Genomic DNA, 23,256 nt, shown 5'->3' on the forward strand with positions numbered 1-23,256 from the left:
TGGAAAGCCCAGTTATCCGAGACTTTTAGCCTGGTCTTTCGGTTGTTTTCGCCCTAGCGCCTAAGTAAATCTAAAGAAAAAGTACTGGAAATGGAATAGAAAAGAAATAAAACCACACGACGAGCTTTTCTATCCCCTGGAGAACAAGAAGATAAGTTACTTACTCAAGCAGAGCCCATAATTTCCATGTTTTATCATCACTGACCGTTGCAAGGATTTGTTTTCTTGGATGTAATGCAAATCTGAGAGAGAAAATGATTATAGTAAAAACCAACCATTATAAAGGCTGGCGAAGGTGAAAGACTAAAAGTAATAACGCTAAGGTCCATGTCAGTATTACTTGAATTTTGGTTGTTTTGGACCAGGAGATGATAAGAAGTTAAAGGGAATATTCCTTTCGCAATTCCACACGATTTTTTCTGAGTATTTCTTATCATTTACAGGAGTAAGATTTGATCAAATTTGGCTGACCCTTTTTGGAATAAAACAACACCAATCTTCTGTAGAAAAAAACAAAAACATATCAAAACGGACTGAGATACTTACCCTGAAATACCAAGAGAATGACCTTGAATCGAATTGGTCAACCTAAAACCACCACTTCGTGAGACATGCGGACATGTGATCTTTTGCTTGGCTAACATTGGATTCACGCCTTTATCTGCTGGAAATTCAGAATCCTGAAAATATAAATCACTTGCATGAAAAAGGGCTATATATTAGGGGCTTGGTTTAGGTGTAAATACCATTAATTATAACCAAAATCCTAAGTCAATTAATATAGGAGGAAAATTTCTGAACACAATATTTGTTCCACAGAAGAAAAAAAACGAATAATAGGGACGAGATTCGGGAAAGCTAGCGAGTTTCTATAGGTGTGACTTTTATCTCAGTATAGAACTCTAAATGAAAACGGCAAAAAAGTAACATGTAAGAATATAGGTCAGATACCTTAGGATGTTTAGTAGGCGAGATTTCACTTGAGTATTGGAAATTGTCTTGTATGTCATAATTTGGTGTGATCGGTACATATTTGGGCTGTTTCGCTGTAATAAAAAGCAAACATTTCTTATTTAATTCCTTCATCATTTCTTTTTCAACATTTCATTTCCTTGAAACGGGCGGAGCTCTTAATACATTTCCGTTCGCATGGATGGGCGTTTGAAGACGTCAAAAAATCCGCTTCAAATTGATAGAAATCTGTGAAAACTTTTACATGTTTGTTTTTTAGCATTTTGAAGGAAAGAGATTTACTGAAACATTTACTCCACCTTTTTAAAGATATAAAAGCTATCTCGCGTTTAGAATTTTCAATAACTCATAAGTAAAGAACCACGCCCCAGAAGGCACTGACGGAAATTGTAAGAGGGCGTTCTCCGCCTTGGTGTTAAAGCAAGGAGGTGAAGTGTGATACTCTGATCGAATAAATACTCAAAAAATGGCAAAAATGAAATCAAATCATTGAAAAGACATTAATTCTGCAGGCCAGATAAAGAAAAATCTAATCAACAACTTTCAAGCTCTATAATCAAAGAACTACTGAAAAATGAAGGTAAAACACTCTTTCTGAAACTTGATCTTGACTTTCGGGTCCAGTACTTTATACAATAACAACTACGCACGAAAATAACGCCACTTTTCATACCCTTTTGAACTATTCATATCTCGTTCAACCTAATCTAATCTAATTGCTATCTTTAAATAAAAACTTCTTTACTATTTTCTTCTCAGAACTGTAACCAAATGTGTCTCATCTTCCTTGCACTCCTGATTCTGGCAACATTTCAAATGACGTCATCACAACCAAAAGAAGCGACCACTTTCAAACGTATGCTGTCGCGCGTCAAAAGAGCGAGCGTTGGCGAAGCGGATTGTAGTGGAGATGTCAATAAATGCATTGGAATGTTGGGTGAAAGCGAAAGTAGTTTTTGCTGTCAATTATTTTGTAGTACTTGCTTGTAAACTGTATAAAGCAAATGCATTACGAAATAGTTTGACTATTATCGTTATAGATTGATTCATTTATTTTGAATATTATACCTGTAAAAATAAAAAAGTGAAATTTGCCATGCTATTTTTCTCGCAAAAATTCCCAATAGTCACAAATTGATGATTAGTCTAACAAGCTAGACGACTAATTCAGACATAGCAGAAATAAAACAAAAAGTAATGGAGGGAACAAATTTTACAAACTAAATCGCGTAATACTAATCGTATTACCATATAACGCCTATACTACTGTATTACACGCATTATGAACGACTCCAGTCAAATTGATGATCTTTTACCGTCTAAGTATGTTTTCGTTTCCCAAAATATGAATACAATGGCCCATCCCCGAGGGAGAAAGACTCCAGCAAGTTGAAGAATGAAAGACGAAATTATCAGAAAGTTAGTCAATGATTAGGATAGAAGCTATTTCACATACCTATGCTTTGGAAGCAACCTTTTACTTTTTCAACCGGTTAGCATAAAGTAAAAAAGCGAAAAGCCACGGTAAAGGCAGTATAATTTAAGTACAGGAAATCGAAACTTGATAACAAATTTGGTGGTAACAAAATGATCCGAAATTAAAACAATTATAAAATTATCGTTTAATGCAACACAATAATAAAATATAGCTCTTCTTTTCTCCACTTCCATTCTCCTTTGTTTTATAAAGATCACGAGGTACATTATCAACCTCCCACCCGTGATAAACTCGTCCTTCTTTACAAGATTTTATGTCTTGGTGAAACTCTACAAATTTTGCCGGCTCTGTCGGATGTAAAATGAAGACAGTTTTCGTTTTCTGGTGAGTCCATCCTTGGCTGAAAGAATCTGCTATGAAAGTATCGATCTGAAGGTCATATACTGAATCCTCTTCTTTAGAAACAAAACAAAGCCACTTTTCAAACGTTTTGAATTCTTTACACATAAACAAATAATTAGGGTATATATATTCTTTATTGATACACATTCGATTTGTAACATCAGTATACCAGTCACCATATGAATCAAAAATATTCGTTTCGAAATCATTCCTCTCGATATATTTATTGACGCCTTTGATTAACCTTGCTTCTCTAGTTACCAAGTGTTGATTGCCTATTGAGCAATTTATTGAATATCTTTTCATATTGAAATTCGAATCACCAGAACTGTTCTCGGGACTTGATTGGTCCAGATTTCTAATCTTCTCCAGCAAATATTCCATTTCAATTCGCAACTTTTCATTTTCATTTTTACAAGTTCGCAACTGGTTTTTGAGCATCAAACTTTCTATTTCTTTCTCATATTGCAAACGCTGTAGTCGATTTTCCATCTCAAGCTTTTCTAATGAATGACTCATTTTCAATTTTTCAATTTCGTTCAAAAATTTTTGTTTATCACTTTCAATTTTGATCTGATTAAGCTGTGTTTGTAATTCTTTCACGTGAATCTCCTCATTATATTGTATACAATAATACGATTTTTCAGCCATCTTCTTACGGCAGTAAAATTAAAATAATACCATTTTGTAGTAGAAGATCGATACAGAGACACTAAAAATTCTAAAGACGTACGTATGCATAATTAAAAGCACGAAAGAATGTGATTAATAAATAAGTGGTTTCATTCAATGTAAGAAAAAACTGAATAGACTGAATATTCTGTGAGGCAGTGATGAATTGTTTCATATTCAGTATGAAAATTCACTGTGATTACGTTTATCATTATAGGCCAAAATATTCTTACTATTTCCAAGGCTCCAAGGCCTTGCAAAACTTTTCATGGTCCGCCTGAATCAGCGGATCGCATACCTAAATCTTTGTAAATTGGCAATAAAACTCTCCAAACCTTTGTGCTCTCGCGCAGAGCTTTTTTGTCCTTGCTACTCGAACTCCTCTCATTAGCTGTTTTTCTTCTTATCTCTGCAACTCTTTTCATCTTGCTTCTGCAACTCTTTTCACTGTACCTTTTTTGCTCTTGTTTCTGCAACTGTTTTCAATGCACTTTTCTGTTCTTGTTTCTGAAACTCTTTTCAATGCACTTTTTCCTCTTGTTTCTGCAACTCTTTTCAATGCACTATTTCCTCTTGTTTCCGTAACTCTTTTCACTGCACTATTTCCTCTTGTTTCTGCAACTCTTTTCACTGCACTTTTTCCTTCTTCTTGTTTCTGAAACTCTTTTCAATGCACTTTTTCCTCTTGTTTCTGCAACTATTTTCAATGCACTATTTCCTCTTGTTTCTGAAACTCTTTTCACTCCACTATTTCCTCTTGTTTCTGCAACTCTTTGCACTGCACTTTTCCTCTTGTTTCTGCAACTATTTTCAATGCACTTTTTCCTCTTGTTTCTGAAACTCTTTTCAATGAACTTTTTCCTCTTGTTTCTGCAACTATTTTCAATGCACTATTTCCTCTTGTTTCTGAAACTCTTTTCAATGCACTATTTCCTCTTGTTTCTGCAACTCTTTTCAATGAACTTTTTCCTCTTGTTTCTGCAACTCTTTTCACTGCACTTTCTTCTTCTTGTTTCTGAAATTCTTTTCAATGCACTTTTTCCTTTGTTTCTGCAACTCTTTTCAATGCACTTTTTCTTCTTGTTTCTGCAACCCTTTTCATTGCACTTTTTTCCCACTTGTCTCCGCAACCCTCTTTTCACTGTACCTTTTTTGCTTTTGTTTCTGCAACTCTTTTCAATGCACTATTTCCTCTTGTTTCTGCAACTCTTTTCACTGCACTTTCTTCTTCTTGTTTCTGCAACTCTTTTCACTGCACTTTTTCCTCTTGTTTCTGCAACTCTTTTCATTGCACTATTTCCTCTTGTTTCTGCAACTCTTTTCAATGCACTATTTCCTCTTGTTTCTGCAACTCTTTTCAATGCACTATTTCCTCTTGTTTCTGTAACTCTTTTCACTGCACTATTTCCTCTTGTTTCTGCAACTCTTTTCAATGCACTTTTTCCCACTTGTCTCCGCAACCCTTTTCACTGCACTTTCTTCTTCTTGTTTCTGCAACTCTTTTCACTGCACTTTTTCCCTCTTGTTTCTACAACTCTTTTCACTACACTTTTTCCCTCTTGTTTCTGCAACTCTTTTCACTGTACCTTTTTCCCACTTGTCTCCGCAACCCTTTTCACTGCACTTTCTTCTTCTTGTTTCTGCAACTCTTTTCACTGCACCTTCTTTGGTCTTGTTTATGCAACTCTTTTCACTGCACCTTTTGCTCTTGTTTCTGCAACTCTTTTCGATGCACCTTTTCCTTTTGTTTCTGCAACTCTTTTCGATAGACTCTTTTCAATGCACCTTTTCCTCTTGTTTCTGCAACTCTTTTCACTGCATTTTTTCCCCTCTTGTCCCTGCAACTCTTTTCACTGCACCTTTTTTTTGCTCTTGTTTCTGCAACTCTTTTCAATGCAGTTTTCTGTTCTTGTTTCTGAAACTCTTTTCACTGCACCTTTTCTGCTCTCGTTTCTGCAACTCTTTTCAATGCACTTTTCTGTTCTTCTCCTTGCAATTCTTTTCATTGTACCTTTTTTGCTCTCGTTTCTGCAACTCTTTTCAATGCACTTTTCTGTTCTTCTCCTTGCAATTCTTTTCATCGTACCTTTTTTGCTCTTGTTTCTGCAACTCTTTTCACTGTACTTTTCTGTTCTTGTTTCTGAAACTCTTTTCACTTCACCTTTTCTTTTTGTTTCCGCAACTCTTTTCACTGCACCTTTTCCTCTTGTTTCTGCAACCCTTTTCACTGCACTTTTCTGTCCTTGGTTCTGAAACTCTTTTAACTGTACTTTTCTGTTCTTGTCCCTCCAACCCTTTTCACTACACCTTTTCCTTTTGTTTCTGCAATTCTTTTCACCTCTATTTTTCCCTCTTGTTTCTCTAACTCTTTTCACTGCACTTTTCTCCCTCTCGTTGCTGCAACTCTTTTCGCTACACTTTTTCCCTCTTGTTTCTGCAATTCTTTTCATTGTACCTTTTTTGCTCTTGTTTCTGCAACTCTTTTCAATGCAGTTTTCTGTTCTTGTTTCTGAAACTCTTTTCACTGTACTTTCTTCTTCTTGTTCCTGTAACTCTTTTCACTGCACTTTTTCCTCTTGTTTCTGCAACTCTTTTCATTGCACTATTTCCTTTGTTTCTGCAACTCTTTTCACTGCACTTTTCCCTCTTGTTTCTGCAACTCTTTTCACTTCACTTTTCTGTCCTTGTTTCTGAAACTCTTTTAACTGCATTTTTCTGTTCTTGTCCCTGCAACCCTTTCCAGTACACATTTTCCTTTTGTTTCCGCAATTCTTTTCACTTCAATTTTTCCCTCTTGGTTCTCTAACTCTTTTCACTAATAGCTTATGTAGCTCTTTTAACTGCATTTTTCTGTTCTTGCCCCTGCAACTCTTTTTATTCACTACGCCTTTTCCTTTTGTTTCCGCAATTCTTTTCACTTCAATTTTTCCCTCTTGGTTCTCTAACTCTTTTCACTAATAGCTTATGTAACTCTTTTAACTGCATTTTTCTGTTCTTGCCCCTGCAACTCTTTTTATTCACTACGCCTTTTCCTTTTGTTTCCGCAATTCTTTTCACTTCAATTTTTCCCTCTTGGTAATCTAACTCTTTTCACTGCATTTTTCCTCTTGACTCTGCAACTCTTTTCGATGCACTTTTCTCCCTCTTGTTTTTGCAACTCTTTTCACTGCACTTTTTCCCCTCTTGTTTCTGCAACTCTTTTCGCTACACTTTTTCCCCTCTTGTTTCTGCAACTCTTTTCACTACTAGCTTATGTAACTCTTTTAACTGCATTTTTCTGTTCTTGTCCCTGCAACTCTTTTCACTGCACCTTTTCCTCTTGTTTCTACAAATCTTTGCAATACACTTTTTCCTCTTGTTTCTGCAAGTCTTTTAACTTCACTTTTTTACCTCTAGTTTCTGCATCTCTTCGCACTGCATTTTTTCCCCTCTAGTTTCTGCATCTCTTCGCACTGCACTTTTTCCCCTCTTGTTTCTGCAACTCTTTTCAATGAACTTTTTTCCCTCTTGTCTCTCCAGCTCTTTTCAATGAACTTTTGTCCCTCTTTTTTCTGCAACTCTTTTCAATGAACTTTTTTCCCTCTTCTTTCTGCAACTCTTTTCGATGCAATTTTTTTCCCTCTTGTTTCTGCAACTCTTTTTGGTACACTTTTTCCCTCTTGTTTCTGCAACTCTTTTAACTGAACTTTTTTGTTCTTGTCCCTGCAACTCTTTTCAATGCACCTTTTCCTCTTGTTTCTAAAAATCTTTACAATGTACTTTTTCCTCTTGTTTCTGCAACTCTTTTCACTTCACTTTTTTACCTCTAGTTTCTGCATCTCTTTGCAATGCACTTTTTTCCCCTCTTGTTTCTGCAACTCTTTTCAATGAACTTTTTTCCCTCTTGTCTCTCCAACTCTTTTCAATGAACTTTTGTCCCTCTTTTTTCTGCAACTCTTTTCAATGAACTTTTTTCCCTCTTCTTTCTGCAACTCTTTTCGATGCAATTTTTTTCCCTCTTGTTTCTGCAACTCTTTTTGGTACACTTTTTCCCTCTTGTTTCTGCAACTCTTTTAACTGAACTTTTTTGTTCTTGTCCCTGCAACTCTTTTCAATGCACCTTTTCCTCTTGTTTCTAAAAATCTTTACAATGTACTTTTTCCTCTTGTTTCTGCAACTCTTTTCACTTCACTTTTTTACCTCTAGTTTCTGCATCTCTTTGCAATGCACTTTTTTCCCCTCTTGTTTCTGCAACTCTTTTCAATGCACTTTACTGTTCTTGTCCTTGCAACTCTTTTCACTGTACCTTTCTTGCTCTAGTTTCTGAAACTCTTTTAGATGTAATGAACCAAATTACAGACTTCTGCTTTCAAGGTGGCTTGCACGAGTTACTTTCTTTGTCTAAGTCTAGGGCTAGCTGGGTTGCCAAAAATAATTGGTCTAGGGTGAAATTTACAAAACCGCTCTTTAAAGAGGCACTTGAATACCTCATGAGCAATTGCTATTTCACATTTGGTAATAAAATCTTTAGACAAACAATAGGTATTCCGATGGGCTCGGACCCAGCTCCCTTTATGGCTAACTTGTTCTTATATCATTTTGAAAGTCAATGGGTGAAGAGCCTCAAGAAAGAAAATTTACAAAAAGCAAGGCGCTTTTCAAACACTTTTCGATTCATCGACGATCTTTTAACCATCAATGATGACAATTTATTTATGGAAAACTATAAAGAAATCTACCCTCCTGAACTTCAGCTCAATCTTGAAAGTTCAGGCAATACTATTACTTTTTTGGATCTCTCATTAACCAATGACAACGGTTACATAGATGCAAAACTCTATGACAAAAGAGATAACTTTCCTTTTTCGATTGTTCGTCTTTTATTTGCGTCGAGCAATATTCCATCTCGGATGTTTTATAACTGTGTGGGAGCTGAAATTTTGAGGATTGGTAGGGTCTGTTCCAGTGTGAACAATTTCATTAGTGCAAGTATGTCTCTCATTGATAGAGCAAAGAAGCAAGGAGCAAAGATTACACGGTTGGAAAAAGTTTTGAGGAAAATGTATGGTCGTCATCAAGTTTTAAGAACCTTTTTCAGTAATGCGAAAAAATTTTCAGATTCATTACTCCACAACTAAACAATAAAAAAATTTTGGACTTGTCACTGTTTCTTTTACTAATTTACTAATTTACTAATTTTCATTTCTTTTTAATCGATTTTCAATATATTTCAATGTGTTGTATCTTTTTCTCTGTCCAGTATATTTGTAGTTTATGTCTAAGTTTGTTGAGTTTGTCTCGTTTCCTAATTCGTTTCCAATGTGTACGGCCACTCGGTTACGGGGTTCTGAACCGGGCTCTCGGTCAACCTTTCAACTTTTTCTCTTTCTTTCTGCTGTACTTCACTGTATGGTCAGAAATTTTAAACTTTTCTGTTTATAATTTGTTTTATTTTAATCCCTCTTCTCTGTTTTTTTATGTACGAAATAGTGTCTGATCAACACTATTTCTTCTTTGGTAAAGATGACGGGTGGCTCGCGGGCGCCAGAGAGTGCTTACTCTTGGTACCACACCTGACTCTAGGCTTTGTCTTCATCTTGCCATTTTCTTTTTCTTGGTATAATTGTTTGTTTGAATGTTTTGTTGTTTTGTATCATATTTGTTGGTATTGTCGGTCGAGCAATTGGGGTGTGATGATGTTTCAGCTTTTGCTGAGATTATGTTGAAGGTAGTGTTTTGATCCATGAGAGATTTTCAAACTTTTCTTAGATTTAACTGCACTTTTCTGTTCTTGTCCCTGCAACCCTTTTCACTGCACCTTTTCCTTTTGTTTCTGCAATTCTTTTCACTTCAATTTTTCCCTCTTCTTCCTCTAACTCTTTTCACTGCACTTTTCTCCCTCTTGTTTCTGCAACTCTTTTTACAGATAACCCTTTTCACTGCACTCCTCCAGTTATTCCTACAACTTGTTATTCTCTCGACTCTGCAAACCTTTCCACATCACTTCTTTCTTCTCGTCTTTGCAAGTCTTTTTCCTTTCAGTCTTCACCCCCTTGTCCCTACAACTCTTTTCACTGCACTTTTTTCCTCTTGTTCTTGTAACCTTTTTCATTCATATTTACTTCTTGCTCCTCCAACTCTTTGACTTCTTTTTTCTATTCTTGTTACTCCAACTCCTTTCATAGTCTTCACCACTTTGTCTCTAAGTCGTTTCAAAGCATTTTTTCCTCTTGTTCCTTCTCTCTTGTAATTATTTTTATTGACTACTTTACCTCTTGTTACTGAAACTCTTTTCGCCGCTTTTTTCTCCTTTTAACCCTTCAACTTTTTACATGAACTATTTTTCCCTTGTCTCTGCAACTCTTTTTACTGTCAATTCACTTTTTTGTACTTTTTTCTCAAGCTCATTGAACTTACCTCTTGTTTCTGCAGCTCTTTTCACTGAGCTGTTTCACTAGTCTCTGCAATTTTTACAGAGCTTTTCTTCTCTTCTCTCTGCAACTCCTTCTACTAGAATTTTCGTTGTCCTTCTTCACATGTTTGAAACTCTTTGAAATAAGACTATCTTCTGCATTCATTTCTGAGATTCTTTTTTCTAAACTCTTTCTTTTCACTGAAATGTTTAAAAAAATTTGTAGATTTTTGTTATGTATTGAAAACAGTTTCATATCAATTTGATTTCGCCACATCTTACTGATGTCCTTGTATCTTTGCTAAGTGCTATCTGTATCAATGATTGCTTTTACATTATAATTCCAAACCTTACCTTGTTTTTCTGTGAAATTTTGATTTTGAGCTTGAGATGTTTGTATTCCTTCAATCTTTAAGAAAGAGCAACCCAACAATAAAATTTTAGTAACCATCTGTCTAAACCACTGTTTTACTTGTTAATTTAATAAATTCTTTATAATCAATTAATTGGCCAATTTAACATAATAAACTTAAAATTTATCATTCAAAATTTATTTAAAAACTTACCTGAGCTAAAGCTCTATCTCTTTCCAGCTTTGTCAGCATTTTTTCCTTCATTGCGGTCTAGAAGATATGAAACACGGTGATAGTGCGTTTCAAGAGACCCTAAATGTGGTTTTTTAAAGCTTAAGCTTAAAGCTTTTATGATTTACCTCATATTTCTGTCGTAGTGCTTTTAAAGTTGGTTCATAATTCTCATAATGTTGCTTCATTCTATGAAAAGAAATATATTTAATCATTGAAAATGTTTTTAAAGGAAGTACCTTAAATTTTCATTTTAGGGAAATCAAACTTATGCAGATAGACAATTCGAGGTTGCTACAAAAATACTTGAACTCTCCATATCTAATATTTCTTTTATTAATCTTATGGTTGATTGAAATTTGATTGACGTTTTTGCTTACGTTAATTTGTAATTTCCCGCGAACTTGTAATTTCCCTCCTAGCTTTTGTAATTTCCCTTCTAGCTTTTGTAATTTCCCCGCGCTTAAATTCGAACGTTTTAAAATCGAACGTTTAAATTTCGAACGTTTCAAAAACAATTCGAAAGTTTTGTTGTGTTGTTGACAACAGAAAAGTCCTTTCATAAAATAAAAAACTGCTACAGTATGGCTGCAAGATTTAATTTGCTATCAAACGAAGATCTGGAAAGTTTGTCCACAGCAGCTGAAAATAAAAACACAAATAAAAGTACAAACAATTGGATACGTGTTTATAAGCAATGGGCAAATGTACGCAAAACATGTCAAAATCTCGAAGACTTTGTCGATGCTAAAAGTCTTGATGGAACATTAGCCCAATTTTATGCTGAATTAACAAAGCAAAATGGTGATGAATATGAGCCTGATAGTTTACGCGTAATGCAAAGCTCGCTTCATCGTTACCTTGTGGAAAAGGGGTCTACAATGAACATTTTAAAGGATCAATCCTTCTCTAAAAGTCGAAAGATACTTGAGGGTAAAGCAAGAATTCTGAGAGGAGCGGGAAAAGGCAAGAAGAGGAATGCCAGCAGTGCGTTGGATCCTGATGAAGAAGAACTCTTATGGTCAGTGGGAAAACTTGGTGATAATTCTGCAATTTCGCTGGTGAGAACGATGTGGTTCGTTTGTTCTGAACATTTTGGTCTACGAGGCTGTCAGGAACATTGTACTATGCGGGTTGAAGATTTTATTTTTAAGAAAGACAAAAATGGTTGTGATTTTGTTGAATTTATAGAGGATCCAACAAAAACAAGACAAAGTGGATTAAAACCAATTCAGCGAAAAACAAATCCAAAAATGTACGCTATTGGTGGAGAAAGATGCCCTGTCCGTTTATTAAGATTATATTTATCAAAACGCCCTGAATCGATTCAAGAAAGTGGTAGGTTTTATTTAACACCAAAGAAATCTTTTAATCCTAATGATGATGTTTGGTTTATGCAAGTACCAATGGGAAAAAACACAATCTCAGGAATCATGAAAGCACTGACCTCAGGAACAGAACTTGAAAACTCGAAGAAAAAGTTTACTAACCACAGTATCCGAAAAACGACGGTGAAAAAATTGAAGGCAGCAAACATACCAGAGTCGTCTATAATCAAAGTTACAGGCCATACTACAACGAAAGGATTAAGCAGCTATGATCCTGGAGATGAGAATGAATTTCGTTCGATGTCGAATGCTTTAAATGCTCCATCCACTGGACAAGACATTCGAAACAATAATCCAGTTTACCAATCTGCATTCCAGTCTTCATTTGTACAAAATGTGCAAACACCACAAAATGTTTTCCATGGATGTACAGTTAATTTCAACACGGTTCATCAGAATGTCGTCAAACGTAAATGTAAACGTGTTGTAATCGAAAGTGACTCTTCACAATCTCAGGACTGAATTGATCACACTTAAAACTATGGACTGTTCCCACTTTGTTTAATGCTTATAGTTTAGTTTTTTCACTATATTTTGTTACATTGCAAGTTGTAGTATGATTATTTAAGAGTTAAAAATAATTTCAATCTGAACCATAAGATTAACCAGGAATCACATGTTTACTTTCGACTTCGTGAAATTCGGGATAAATTCCCCTTGGTCTAATTTTGAAATTTTTTAAATTTCCCTCGTTACACTCGGGAAATTTCAAAAATTTCAAAATTGACCTCGGGAAATTTATCCCGAATTTCCCTCAAAACCATGAGATTACTAGTACAAATTTATTTCAAAATTTTAAAGTTAAAAAGTAAATTACTTCAAGTTTCAAGCCTTACGGCAATCATCAAACGTACAACTAAAACGTTTTTTGAAAAGATTCAAGAGTGTAGAATTTCTTTCTGGATTAATTTCTACACTCCTGAATCTGTACATACTCACAGCTTGTGAATCTCTAAATAATATATGAAATCTTAATAATTGAGGTACTTGATTCCTCTTAAAGATTACCGTTTTATCTCATTGAGAAGTTTGTCTTTTTCTTGTACAACTCTCTTGTGATGCATTCGATGGAAATCTCGCTCTTTTCTAAGTTTCAGGTGCGTATCTTTTGCTTTTCTAGTATAAAAAAGAAAACGAAGAGTAAAAACCTAGAATTGAAAAATTTGAAGGTCATAACCGAAGAAGAGTTTTTAAATATTCGAACTTACTGTGCAGCGTTTTTGAAGCTTTGCAGCTCATCTTTTAAATGATTCACAAGTTCATCAAGTTGTCGGTTCCTTTTGATTTAGAAAGATAAAAGCTCAAATCTATAACAGGACAATCTTATCAATTAAACTCTTTCAATTTTGCAATACTGTAACACAGGTCTCCCTTCAACATTAAAACTTAAAAAATTGAATATCTCAGGCACGACGCAATGCGTACGACAGATACGGCGTCCGCCGTACTAGATTTCACAAAAAACCCGAAATTTTCCTCTTTATAAGTAAAATCGCTATAAAATTGCTTAAATTTCCTCAATCACCGTACCAGATATAAAAAGCTTCCCTTGTGCCTGATATCTAATCAAAAAGCTTATGGTTTTAGCTCATAAGATTTTTTAGCCAAACTTTGAAGAGTAATTTATTCATTCATAGAATTATATTCAACAGGTCTCGTGACCTCTACAAAATAAACTCAGAATTATATAACGAAGTTACAAAATAACTTTGACGATCTTATTTATTAACAAACTTTAAACTCAAAAAAGGATTGACTAGGCTACGTCATATCTTTCTTCATTTCGAGCGTAAAACTCCTACTCTTCGGGCTATGAGCACTGCTCTTGTTTTGAATATTGAAATTCTCCAGATAAATCGCATGCCCACTGAGGTTTTAATGAAACAATAGAGAGTTTCGAAACCTAAGCCAATCAGCTGTGTTTTAAACATTCTTTTATTTAAAATCTCTATTGATAAACATCTTCTGTGAATGTTGTCTATTATGTTTAAACCTATTAATACGCAATTCCCGGTGGGGGTCACTAGTAGCCGCCTATAGCAGTGCCTATAGACCAAGAGTAAGGCCTAAAAGCCTGGATCTGTCTATTGTGTAGACTAGGATTGACCTGTTCAATCCTTCATTTAGCGAATCCATTAATACACTACCTAATGTAAACATCAGGAACATTGCTTGTATCTTCTTCTTTTAACATACCTTTTTCTTTGAATTCATACCTATATTGATACAAAAAATTCTAAAAATTTTGGTTCGGATTATAAAATGAATCATATACCGCAAACAAACTGACTTTTATCAGGAAGACCGATCTTTTATTTAATGTTGATTGAAAAAATAAATTCTAAAGTAGAATAAATCTGGTACCATTCAGTTTGGAAAGTGTCAAGTGTTTTAACCATATTCATTCTGACCAAAAAGTTTCGAACAAAGTCTTCTGTCACTTCTGGTCTCTGTGAAACAAATTGGTTAATTAACATTTCTTTAATTAATCCAGGAAAAATATCTGGCTGGTGATTGAAAATAAAAATGTTTTCAATTAAATTAATTATCAAGTTTGTCAATGTTTGAAAGTTGAATTTAATTTGACAAAAAAAGCATGATATTATATTTACCGTTCTTGTGACTATGCTTGATACAGCAGACTTTTCCTATGATACAAAAGAAGTATTTGAAGGTTTAAAAATGGTAACTTTTGTCAATGACTTGCAAAATATCTTTAAAAAGGAACATTTCTCGCGTTACTTATTCAATTTTTAACTTGTCATAGAAATATATCTTTTTAATGGAAGCTCTATCTTTGGTATTAAGCACTTTTTGTGTTGATTTTCACTTTTTTCACATTCACTAAAAAAATAATGATGAAAAGGACCATTATAAATAAAACAATTTATTTGAGAAGTATAGTTCAAATATATCATAATACCTCAAATGAATTCAAACTGTCTTTTTCTTGTGCTGTATGTAAGGCTGTTTCAAGGTCTTCATCTATATCAGTTCCTACAAACAGAAAGTATCTAATTTTTAGTGTACAAAAATATTGTCTATATTTAGACATTGCTAAATCTCAAAGTCTATTTGAACTTAAATATTTTAAAGATTTGCAAATTATCAAAGTAAAGAGCGTTAAGAGCCAGTTTTTTTAGGAGTGGGGCAGGTCCAATAGTTTGAAGCTTAGATTTTTTTCATTTTTGGATATGTTTTTCAGTATAATGAACTGAGCAAAATCCCAAAAAATTTTGGTCCGAAAATCCATAATGGCGGATTTATGGCAATTTTAAGTTTTTGCCATTTTTGGTCATTGGAGTTTATTTCATTTTCAAGTTGAAATTGTGCTTTCTCAGAACAAGATAACCAAATCATTTTTGGTTATCTTGAAAATATGGCCGGTTCTGTATGCGATTTTTGAAAAATATTGAGTTTTTCAAAATGGTACCCTGAACTATGACGTCATGAAAACGGCCCAAAATCGATTTTAAGTCTACTTTGGCCTTGCCTGCCCAGGTTTTGGGAAGTTATTTTTTGTTCAAAATGTTTTTTTATGGTAGGCCGACCTTTAGGATTTCCATTAAAAGTGGTTTCAAAAAAAAATTTCAATGGCACTGGCCTCCAGAGACCCGCAAGTGCCGCATGCTTCTGAAAATGTACCAACTTTGCCTCGCTTTTCCAGCTGATCCCAGCGTAGTCTGACCCTGAATTTTTTTTTTCCTGAAAGCCAACCGACCAGACTACTAAGAACAAAAAAAAAACTCATGTCCTTTTTAGTTTAAAAAATTTAATTTCAAATCAAAAAAAAATTTAACTATGTTGAAAAAACGACGAAAAAACAAGAATTTTGGCCCGGAAAACCAACTTTTTGATGAGAATTTGTGAAAATAAAATGGCAAATGACCTTTTCTTCATATTTGAATTAAATAAAATGGAACTTCAATTATAAATACTATAGTAACATTAAAAAATTGAAAAAAAGTCTAGTTTTTGTCCAATTCTCGCCTAAAAGCAACATTTTTGACCCGAAAAAATGAGATTTTGGCCCAAAAGTTCAGATTTTGGATAAAAGGTTTACAAAATTTATTTGGCATATCACTTTTCTTATATTATTTGAATTGAATAAAATTGAATATTAATCAGAAATACTATCCCTATAACAATCAAGAAAATGAATCTCAATTTTTGCCCACTTCTAGACTAAAAATGACAATTTTGGTCAGTAAAAGCCAGAGTCTTATGCCCGGGAAACCAACTTTTTGGCAAGAATGTGTTAAAATGTCTGCACATCACTCTTCTTCACTTTTGAATTGAATAAAATAGAAAATTGATTAGAAATACTATCCCTAATTATAAAGAAAAGAGCCTTAAATTTGCTAAATTCCAGAGTAAAAACGACAATTTTTACCTGGAAAATCAAATTTTGATTGAAACAATTGTTAAAATGACTTGCCATGTCACATTCTCCATATTTGAATAATGAAGAAACTTGAAAATTGATGAAAAAGTACTATCTGTAACAATAAAGAAAATGAAGATTTTTGACCACTTCTAGCCTAAAAGTGATAATCCAAAGTCTTTTAGATCCTGAAAACCAACTTTTTGATGAATATAAAATGGAAGTTTATTAGAAATATCCCAAAATTAGAAAAAAATTAGAACCCTAAAGTTCAGCATGAATATAATAATGAAAATTTGCTTAAAAAACACCATATCAAAATGCCTGAACGCGAAGATGTTTCCTGGTTTCACTTTGAAGAAATTGTTTGTAGAATACAACCGCCTGTGCCATTTAATTTGCGATTATTTGTACTTTCATCTGATGATCTTTCTAATATTTCTTCGAGAATGCAATGATCCAACCTTATTTATTATCTAGGAGTAGTTATATTATTTTGACATTTTGGTTGCATTTTGATTTTGGTTTTTAAAGCAAATTTTCATTATTATATTCATGCTGAACTTTAGGATTCTAAATTTTTTCTAATTTTGGGATATTTCTAATAAACTTCCATTTTATATTCATCAAAAAGTTGGTTTTCAGGATCTAAAAGACTTTGGATTATCACTTTTAGGCTAGAAGTGGTCAAAAATCTTCATTTTCTTTATTGTTACAGATAGTACTTTTTCATCAATTTTCAAGTTTCTTCATTATTCAAATATGGAGAATGTGACATGGCAAGTCATTTTAACAATTGTTTCAATCAAAATTTGATTTTCCAGGTAAAAATTGTCGTTTTTACTCTGGAATTTAGCAAATTTAAGGCTCTTTTCTTTATAATTAGGGATAGTATTTCTAATCAATTTTCTATTTTATTCAATTCAAAAGTGAAGAAAAGTGATGTGCAGACATTTTAACACATTCTTGCCAAAAAGTTGGTTTCCCGGGCATAAGACTCTGGCTTTTACAGACCAAAATTGTCATTTTTAGTCTAGAAGTGGGCAAAAATTGAGATTCATTTTCTTGATTGTTAGGGATAGTATTTCTGATTAATATTCAATTTTATTCAATTCAAATAATATAATGAAAAGTGATATGCCAAATAAATTTTGCAAACCTTTTATCCAAAATCTGAACTTTTGGGCCAAAATCTCATTTTTTCGGGTCAAAAATGTTGCTTTTAGGCGAGAATTGGACAAAAACTAGACTTTTTTTCAATTTTTTAATGTTACTATAGTATTTATAATTGAAGTTCCATTTTATTTAATTCAAATATGAAGAAAAGGTCATTTGCCATTTTATTTTCACAAATTCTCATCAAAAAGTTGGTTTTCCGGGCCAAAATTCTTGTTTTTTCATCGTTTTTTCAACATGGTTAAAATTTTTTTTGATTTGAAATTAAATTTTTTAAACTAAAAAGGACATGAGTTTTTTTTTTGTTCTTAGTAGTCTGGTCGGTTGGCTTTCAGGAAAAAAAAATTCAGGGTCAGACTACGCTGGGATCAGCTGGAAAAGCGAGGCAAAGTTGGTACATTTTCAGAAGCATGCGGCACTTACGGGCCTCTGGAGGCCAGTGCCATTGAAATTTTTTTTTGAAACCACTTTTAATGGAAATCCTAAAGGTCGACCTACCAGAAAAAAACATTTTGAACAAAAAATAACTTCCCAAAACCTGGGCAGGCAAGGCCAAAGTAGACTTAAAATCGATTTTGGGCCTTTTTTATGACGTGATAGTTCAGGGTACCATTTTGAAAAACTCAATATTTTTCAAAAATCGCATACTGAACCGGCCATATTTTCAAGATAACCAAAAATGATTTGGTTATCTTGTTCTGAGAAAGCACAATTTCAACTTGAAAATGAAATAAACTCCAATGACCAAAAATGGCAAAAACTTAAAATTGCCATAAATCCGCCATTATGGATTTTCAGACCAAATTTTTTTGGGATTTTGCTCAGTTCATTATACTGAAAAACATATCCAAAAATGAAAAAAATCTAAGTTTCAAACTATTGGACCTGCCCCAAACTGCCCCATTCTTAAAAAAACTGGCTCTTAAAATAACCCCTTAACATAACTGTAACAAAGTTGTTAAGAAAGTAAACTTTCGAACCAACAATAAAGAAAACAACTGACCGGTGATGGAAAATTCATCATCAACTGTAATTTCATCATATTGAAAACCATCAACACTTTCTGCCTCAATTGATCCCTCTAAAAAAAGAGGAGCTTGGAATTAAGGTTAAGTGACCTAATATTTTTCAGATTTCTCAGCTGACAAAGATTTTTGATAAAGATTTATATTACATATATTTGAATAAACATAAACATTTATTTTTCAGCCTTTATTTTTATTTATTAAATGATTGTACATATTCATGTTTAATTCTACTTAAATATATAGATAATATTGGACGGAGGATCGAGACAAAAATATCATCTACCACCATACCATCTTCAGAATTTTGAATTCAAAAACTTTTATATCTTACTATACTAATTGAGTTTATGAAAAAACTTTGTAATGCTAGCCCAGCATTAAGATACATCTCATCAGATAAAAGAGGAAAGTGATGCATGCATGCATATGCCACCCAGTCAATGGAACATTTTTCAAAAGAAGTATTTAATTGCTTTTTTATGTCACACTTGATAGTTTATGATTAACTATAATTTTGACCAATGCTTGTGTTTAAAAAATGGTTTGTTATGAAAGAAATTTCTTCAGAGCTTATCAATAAACTTAAGGAGGAAATTTTGTAGACATAGAATATTTTCATTTTCAATGGCAGTTGTCTTGGGAAGAGCACTTATTCGGCTTTGTCTGTGGTGTTGGTGAGCTCCCCTCACTACAGTAGTATTTCTTGGGAATTATGCAAGAAGAAAAATTTATTTTATTATATATTCAAACCTAGCTAAATCTTAGTATTATTAATATCACAATCATGTCGTTAAAAATTGTACTTTATATCATAACTACTAGCTACCGTGAGATCGGGTAACTTGCATCAGTGGAGGCTAACATGCATAGCCCTCAAATGAATAACCTGGCTGGTCATTAAAAAGGACCCTCCCGGCGTTCCAGAAACTTCTGGAGTTTTCCGGAGCAGCTAAAAAAACACTATTTTTCTCTCCAGAAAGTTCCAGAGATCTTCGTGGAGCGGAGCAAGTGATTTTTAACACGTTCTAAAAACTGTTTAAACATGGTTAAAAGAAATATACAGATTTTTTTAATGACATACTTACAGTCTTTGAGGATGATGGTTCACCCATTAATGAAATTGAATTTGTCACATTATATTCGAAAGCATAGTACTTGAAATTTCGAAAAAATATAAAAAAAACGTGAGGTTTCACTGAGTCACATATGAGTCGGCGCTATCGTAATTACATAGCGGATATCTTGCTTCGGAACATTCCAGAGTTCCGATGCAGACCAATCGTGCTCCGGAATCTTCCGGTGTTCCGGTGCACTAAAAAAACAGCACTTTTTGCTCTGGACGTTTCCGGAGCGCCGGGAGGGTCCTCGTTAAAATACAACTATGCAGCTCCGCTCGCAGCTCTGCTCTACCATTTTTTTACTATTTAACTTTGTATTTTAATGACCAGCCAGGTCATTTATTTGAGGGCTATGCATGTTAGCATCCACTGATGCAAGTTACCCAACCTCACGGTACAGTACATACTAAAATCTAAAATGTATCTGATAAAGACAGAAAGTTGCAACCCTTTGCATACCGTGAGAGGTCCTAAAGCCGACACCACTACCTAAATCCGATGGGGTCTTTCAAAGATACAAACTAAAATAAAAACAAACAGTTTGCTGTGACGCAACAAAGATACCAAAGTGTCAACTAAACTGAGAGATTTGATACACTGAACCAATTGATCCAAATAACAATAATTGCTTCTTTAACAAAACATATTTTTTTATTGCAATATGCACAACGTCACATAAATGACAACAGTAGTAACAGCATCATAAAAAGTAATGAGATGTTTTGATTTTCCAAAGGACACGAAAATATAAAAGAGGTCTGTGTACGAGCGTGCTCATTTTGAAACGTCACGTAATCAAGCCTGGTTTTTTTATTTACACTGGCACTTGGCTTGATTACGGGCCTTCCGTAAATAAACATCCGGACTTATGGGTGGTAAAGAGGGCGTTGATAGTTGCCGCCTCATTGATTCGATGTTTGTTATTCAAATTAATTGCTACCGCATCCGCCCCCTTTTTTCAACTTCGCGCCATTTTGGCAATTTAGTCTGTTTTTTTTTTTATGGAAACCAGCCCAAGTTGTTACGTATTTTTCCCGCACAAGTCACTTTTATTACAACTGTTATCGTTTTAAATATGAGCAACTGATCCAGAATAAAAGATAATTATTTTTACAACTCACACTTTTTAATTACATTAATTGACATCTTGACATTACAGCTATCTTGTTAGATGTTTTGTTTCGAGAGTTCTAGCAATATTTTAACGTTCAACTTGGAGAGGGAATGTTTGTAAACATAGAATTTTTTTCAAATGTCGGGGTGTCGGCTTTAGGACCTCTCACGGTAGTCAGTCAGGCACATCCTGGCAAATGAACGGGGTGAGCATTTGCATGGGGTATTCGTCACCCAGTGTAAATGAGATAGGACGTCTCAGGCTAAAAGCGTGAAAATGAATAAAAATGAACTTCAAACTGAAAAAGGGAAAAAAGGAAGAAAACTGGGAACTTTATTTTTTCGTTAAAAGTTTCTTCAATCTTCGAAGACAAAATTGACCCATGGAAAAAAAATTTCATCGATGCAGTTCTTTGAAATGAAGCAAAATATTTCCAACCCGGTTCAATTAAACTGGGTATTCGGCGCTATTACGTCACTTTCGTTTTCGACCCCGTTCATTTGCCAATGGTCGCAAGTGAAAAATACCCCGTTCATTTGCCAGGATGTGCCTGACTGGTAGTCATTTGTGAGAAAGCGAGCATGATTGAAGGCAAGAAGAGCCAACTGATTGCTCATTTTAAAGCGACCACAATTGTCAGTTAGTTTACAAAAGTGACAAAAAACAACAGAAGAGCCAAAGCAAAGCAAAAAACTAACTGGCACTTTATATTAAAGTCTGCCCGTTAAAGCCTGTTTATCTCATACAAACCTTGTAAATAAAATGTATCTTCCATACTGTATTGGATTAGCTGTATTTCTTACTTGACGAGCTGAGCACGAGAAAACTGACAAAAAAAGTACTCTTGAATTAGAAAATTTACAATCAGGTCCTTCCTCTTTTTTTTTCATTCAGCATGCTCCGATGATCCCGCTGTAAATCTACCATTATTATAGAACCTCGGTTGTTATAGTAACATCAAGCATTTTTTCGAAGCTTTTCGGCTACCGTATTTTTGCAAGAAGGAAATCGCAAACAAAATGGCGGGACCAAAAACGAAATTTTTCAAGAAAAGTTAGTTTTTTAACAGTTTTTATTTTATTGGCAAGTAAGGTTGTTAAATTTTATATGTGGTGAGTATGTGTCTAGATCAAGCTCTGTGATCTGTAATTCAAAAAGATTGAGATTTTTTTGTCGGTTGTTACTTAAAATTTAAGTGGAGGGAAACTTGCATAGCCATCTGGGCCCGGTTGTTCAAAAGTGGATTAGCGGCCGATTAGCTTAAGTCCGGATTAAATAGCGATTAGCGCCGATTAACGAAAATTTGTCTGTTGTTCAAAAAATATCACGATTAAAAAAGAGATTAACTTAGACTTAAACACCCCAAAACTTAATCCTGCTCGGGAGGTGGATTAAGGAAAGATAATAAGCTTAAAACAAAGTGAGAAATGGCCGCCATGAACATGATTTTATATGGAAATTTGCAAAGAAGACGTCCAAGAACATACAGACTGAAAGATTTTATGCATAACAACACTTTTTCAGATGAGGACATTCGAATGCGCTTTCGCTTTTCACGACAAGGCATTGTGTTTTTAACCAATCTTCTCAGACAAGATCTGCAAAGACCTACACAAAGAAACCACGCTTTGTCTGTGGAAAGTCATCAAGTGTTGATTTCTTTGAAGTTTTTGGCATGTGGAAGTTTCCAACAAGTTGTGGGAGATGTTATTGGAGTGGATAAATCAACTGTTTCAAGGATTGTTCCCCAATTTTGTCAAGCTCTCAATCGCAAGAAAAACCAATTCATTGTATTCCCTACCACTGCCCAACAAAAGACAGAGATCAAGCAAGGTTTTTACAGAATGGCTGGCTTTCCAAGCACAATTGCTTGTATCGATTGCACACATGTAAGAATTTCTTGCCCCCATGAAGATGAAAAAGACTTTGTAAACAGAAAAAATTATCATTCTATAAATGTTCAAGCCCTGACTGATCATAATTATCGTTTCCTCGATGTTGATGCAAGATGGCCGGGGTCCACACATTATAGTTTTATTTTTCGTGTTTCTGCAGTCAAAAATCACTTGGATAATAACAACAACTCGATAGACGATGGCTTGGTTATTGGAGACTCTGGATATGCTTTGTCACGCTACCTTTTGACCCCCTATGATAACCCTGTAACACCACGAGAAAGACGATTCAACCGATGCCAAAAGAGAGCTAGAAGTTCAGTCGAAAGAAGCTTTGGTTTGTTAAAGCAAGATTTCCTGCGTTACGATTTGGTTTGAGAGTCGACCCTATAAAAGCATGTCAAATAATTGGTACATGCTTTATCCTTCATAACATTGCTATTATGTTAAATGAAGACCCATTTGACGATGAAGAAGACCCAGACGACTTTGAGGCAGAACCTTATGATGGAGACGATCAAAATCGTGGTGCAATACGCGATCATATTGCAAATACATTCTTTTAAAAAACATGTTCAAATACACAAGATCTTTATCAAAAATATTATCAATTTACATTTTACAAACGACACAACACACCACCGACCACACACAGTCATTCAAACTTTCTAATATTTGTTTACAAATCTCTGAA

At 34.2% G+C, this 23,256-nt stretch overlaps 2 protein-coding genes and 1 pseudogene across 2 annotated transcripts in view; 1 reads left to right on the plus strand and 2 right to left on the minus strand.

Moving 5' to 3' along the window:
• Positions 1 to 21,582, minus strand: part of LOC136808861 (sperm-associated antigen 16 protein-like) — a 29,420-nt gene extending 7,838 nt beyond the window's left edge. Inside the window, exons 1-14 of the mRNA XM_067065422.1 lie at positions 21,418 to 21,582; positions 18,411 to 18,488; positions 14,771 to 14,844; positions 14,460 to 14,495; positions 14,212 to 14,297; positions 13,995 to 14,063; positions 13,056 to 13,124; positions 12,856 to 12,963; positions 10,588 to 10,648; positions 10,442 to 10,498; positions 10,230 to 10,284; positions 952 to 1,046; positions 547 to 680; positions 165 to 242 (exon numbers count right to left, since the gene is read on the minus strand). Of these exons, the coding sequence (XP_066921523.1) occupies positions 165 to 242; positions 547 to 680; positions 952 to 1,046; positions 10,230 to 10,284; positions 10,442 to 10,498; positions 10,588 to 10,648; positions 12,856 to 12,963; positions 13,056 to 13,124; positions 13,995 to 14,063; positions 14,212 to 14,297; positions 14,460 to 14,495; positions 14,771 to 14,844; positions 18,411 to 18,488; positions 21,418 to 21,442 (1,025 nt within the window). The 5' untranslated portion in view covers positions 21,443 to 21,582. The remainder of the gene's footprint in view (positions 1 to 164; positions 243 to 546; positions 681 to 951; positions 1,047 to 10,229; positions 10,285 to 10,441; positions 10,499 to 10,587; positions 10,649 to 12,855; positions 12,964 to 13,055; positions 13,125 to 13,994; positions 14,064 to 14,211; positions 14,298 to 14,459; positions 14,496 to 14,770; positions 14,845 to 18,410; positions 18,489 to 21,417) is intronic.
• On the minus strand, positions 1,943 to 7,955 carry LOC136808756 (uncharacterized; annotated as a pseudogene).
• A 512-nt stretch (positions 21,583 to 22,094) lies between the features above and the next one.
• LOC136808775 (putative nuclease HARBI1) lies at positions 22,095 to 23,128 on the plus strand. The gene is made up of 2 exons (XM_067065313.1): positions 22,095 to 22,500; positions 23,019 to 23,128. Exons 1-2 carry the CDS (start codon positions 22,095 to 22,097, stop codon positions 23,126 to 23,128), a joined length of 516 nt encoding a protein of 171 aa, XP_066921414.1.
• The last annotated feature ends 128 nt before the right edge of the window (positions 23,129 to 23,256 follow it).

This window comes from Clytia hemisphaerica, unplaced genomic scaffold, assembly GCF_902728285.1.
Source record: "Clytia hemisphaerica strain Z4C2 unplaced genomic scaffold, Clytia hemisphaerica genome assembly, whole genome shotgun sequence".
Lineage (NCBI taxonomy): Eukaryota > Metazoa > Cnidaria > Hydrozoa > Leptothecata > Clytiidae > Clytia > Clytia hemisphaerica.

Excerpts from the sequence above, each read along its gene's own strand:
- LOC136808775 (XM_067065313.1), top strand. The coding sequence starts at position 22,095 with ATGGCCGCCATGAACATGATTTTATATGGAAATTTGCAAAGAAGACGT. Across the intron at positions 22,501-23,018 it reads AAAGACAGAGATCAAGCAAG|ACCCATTTGACGATGAAGAA; the intron begins GTTTTTACAGAA and ends TGTTAAATGAAG.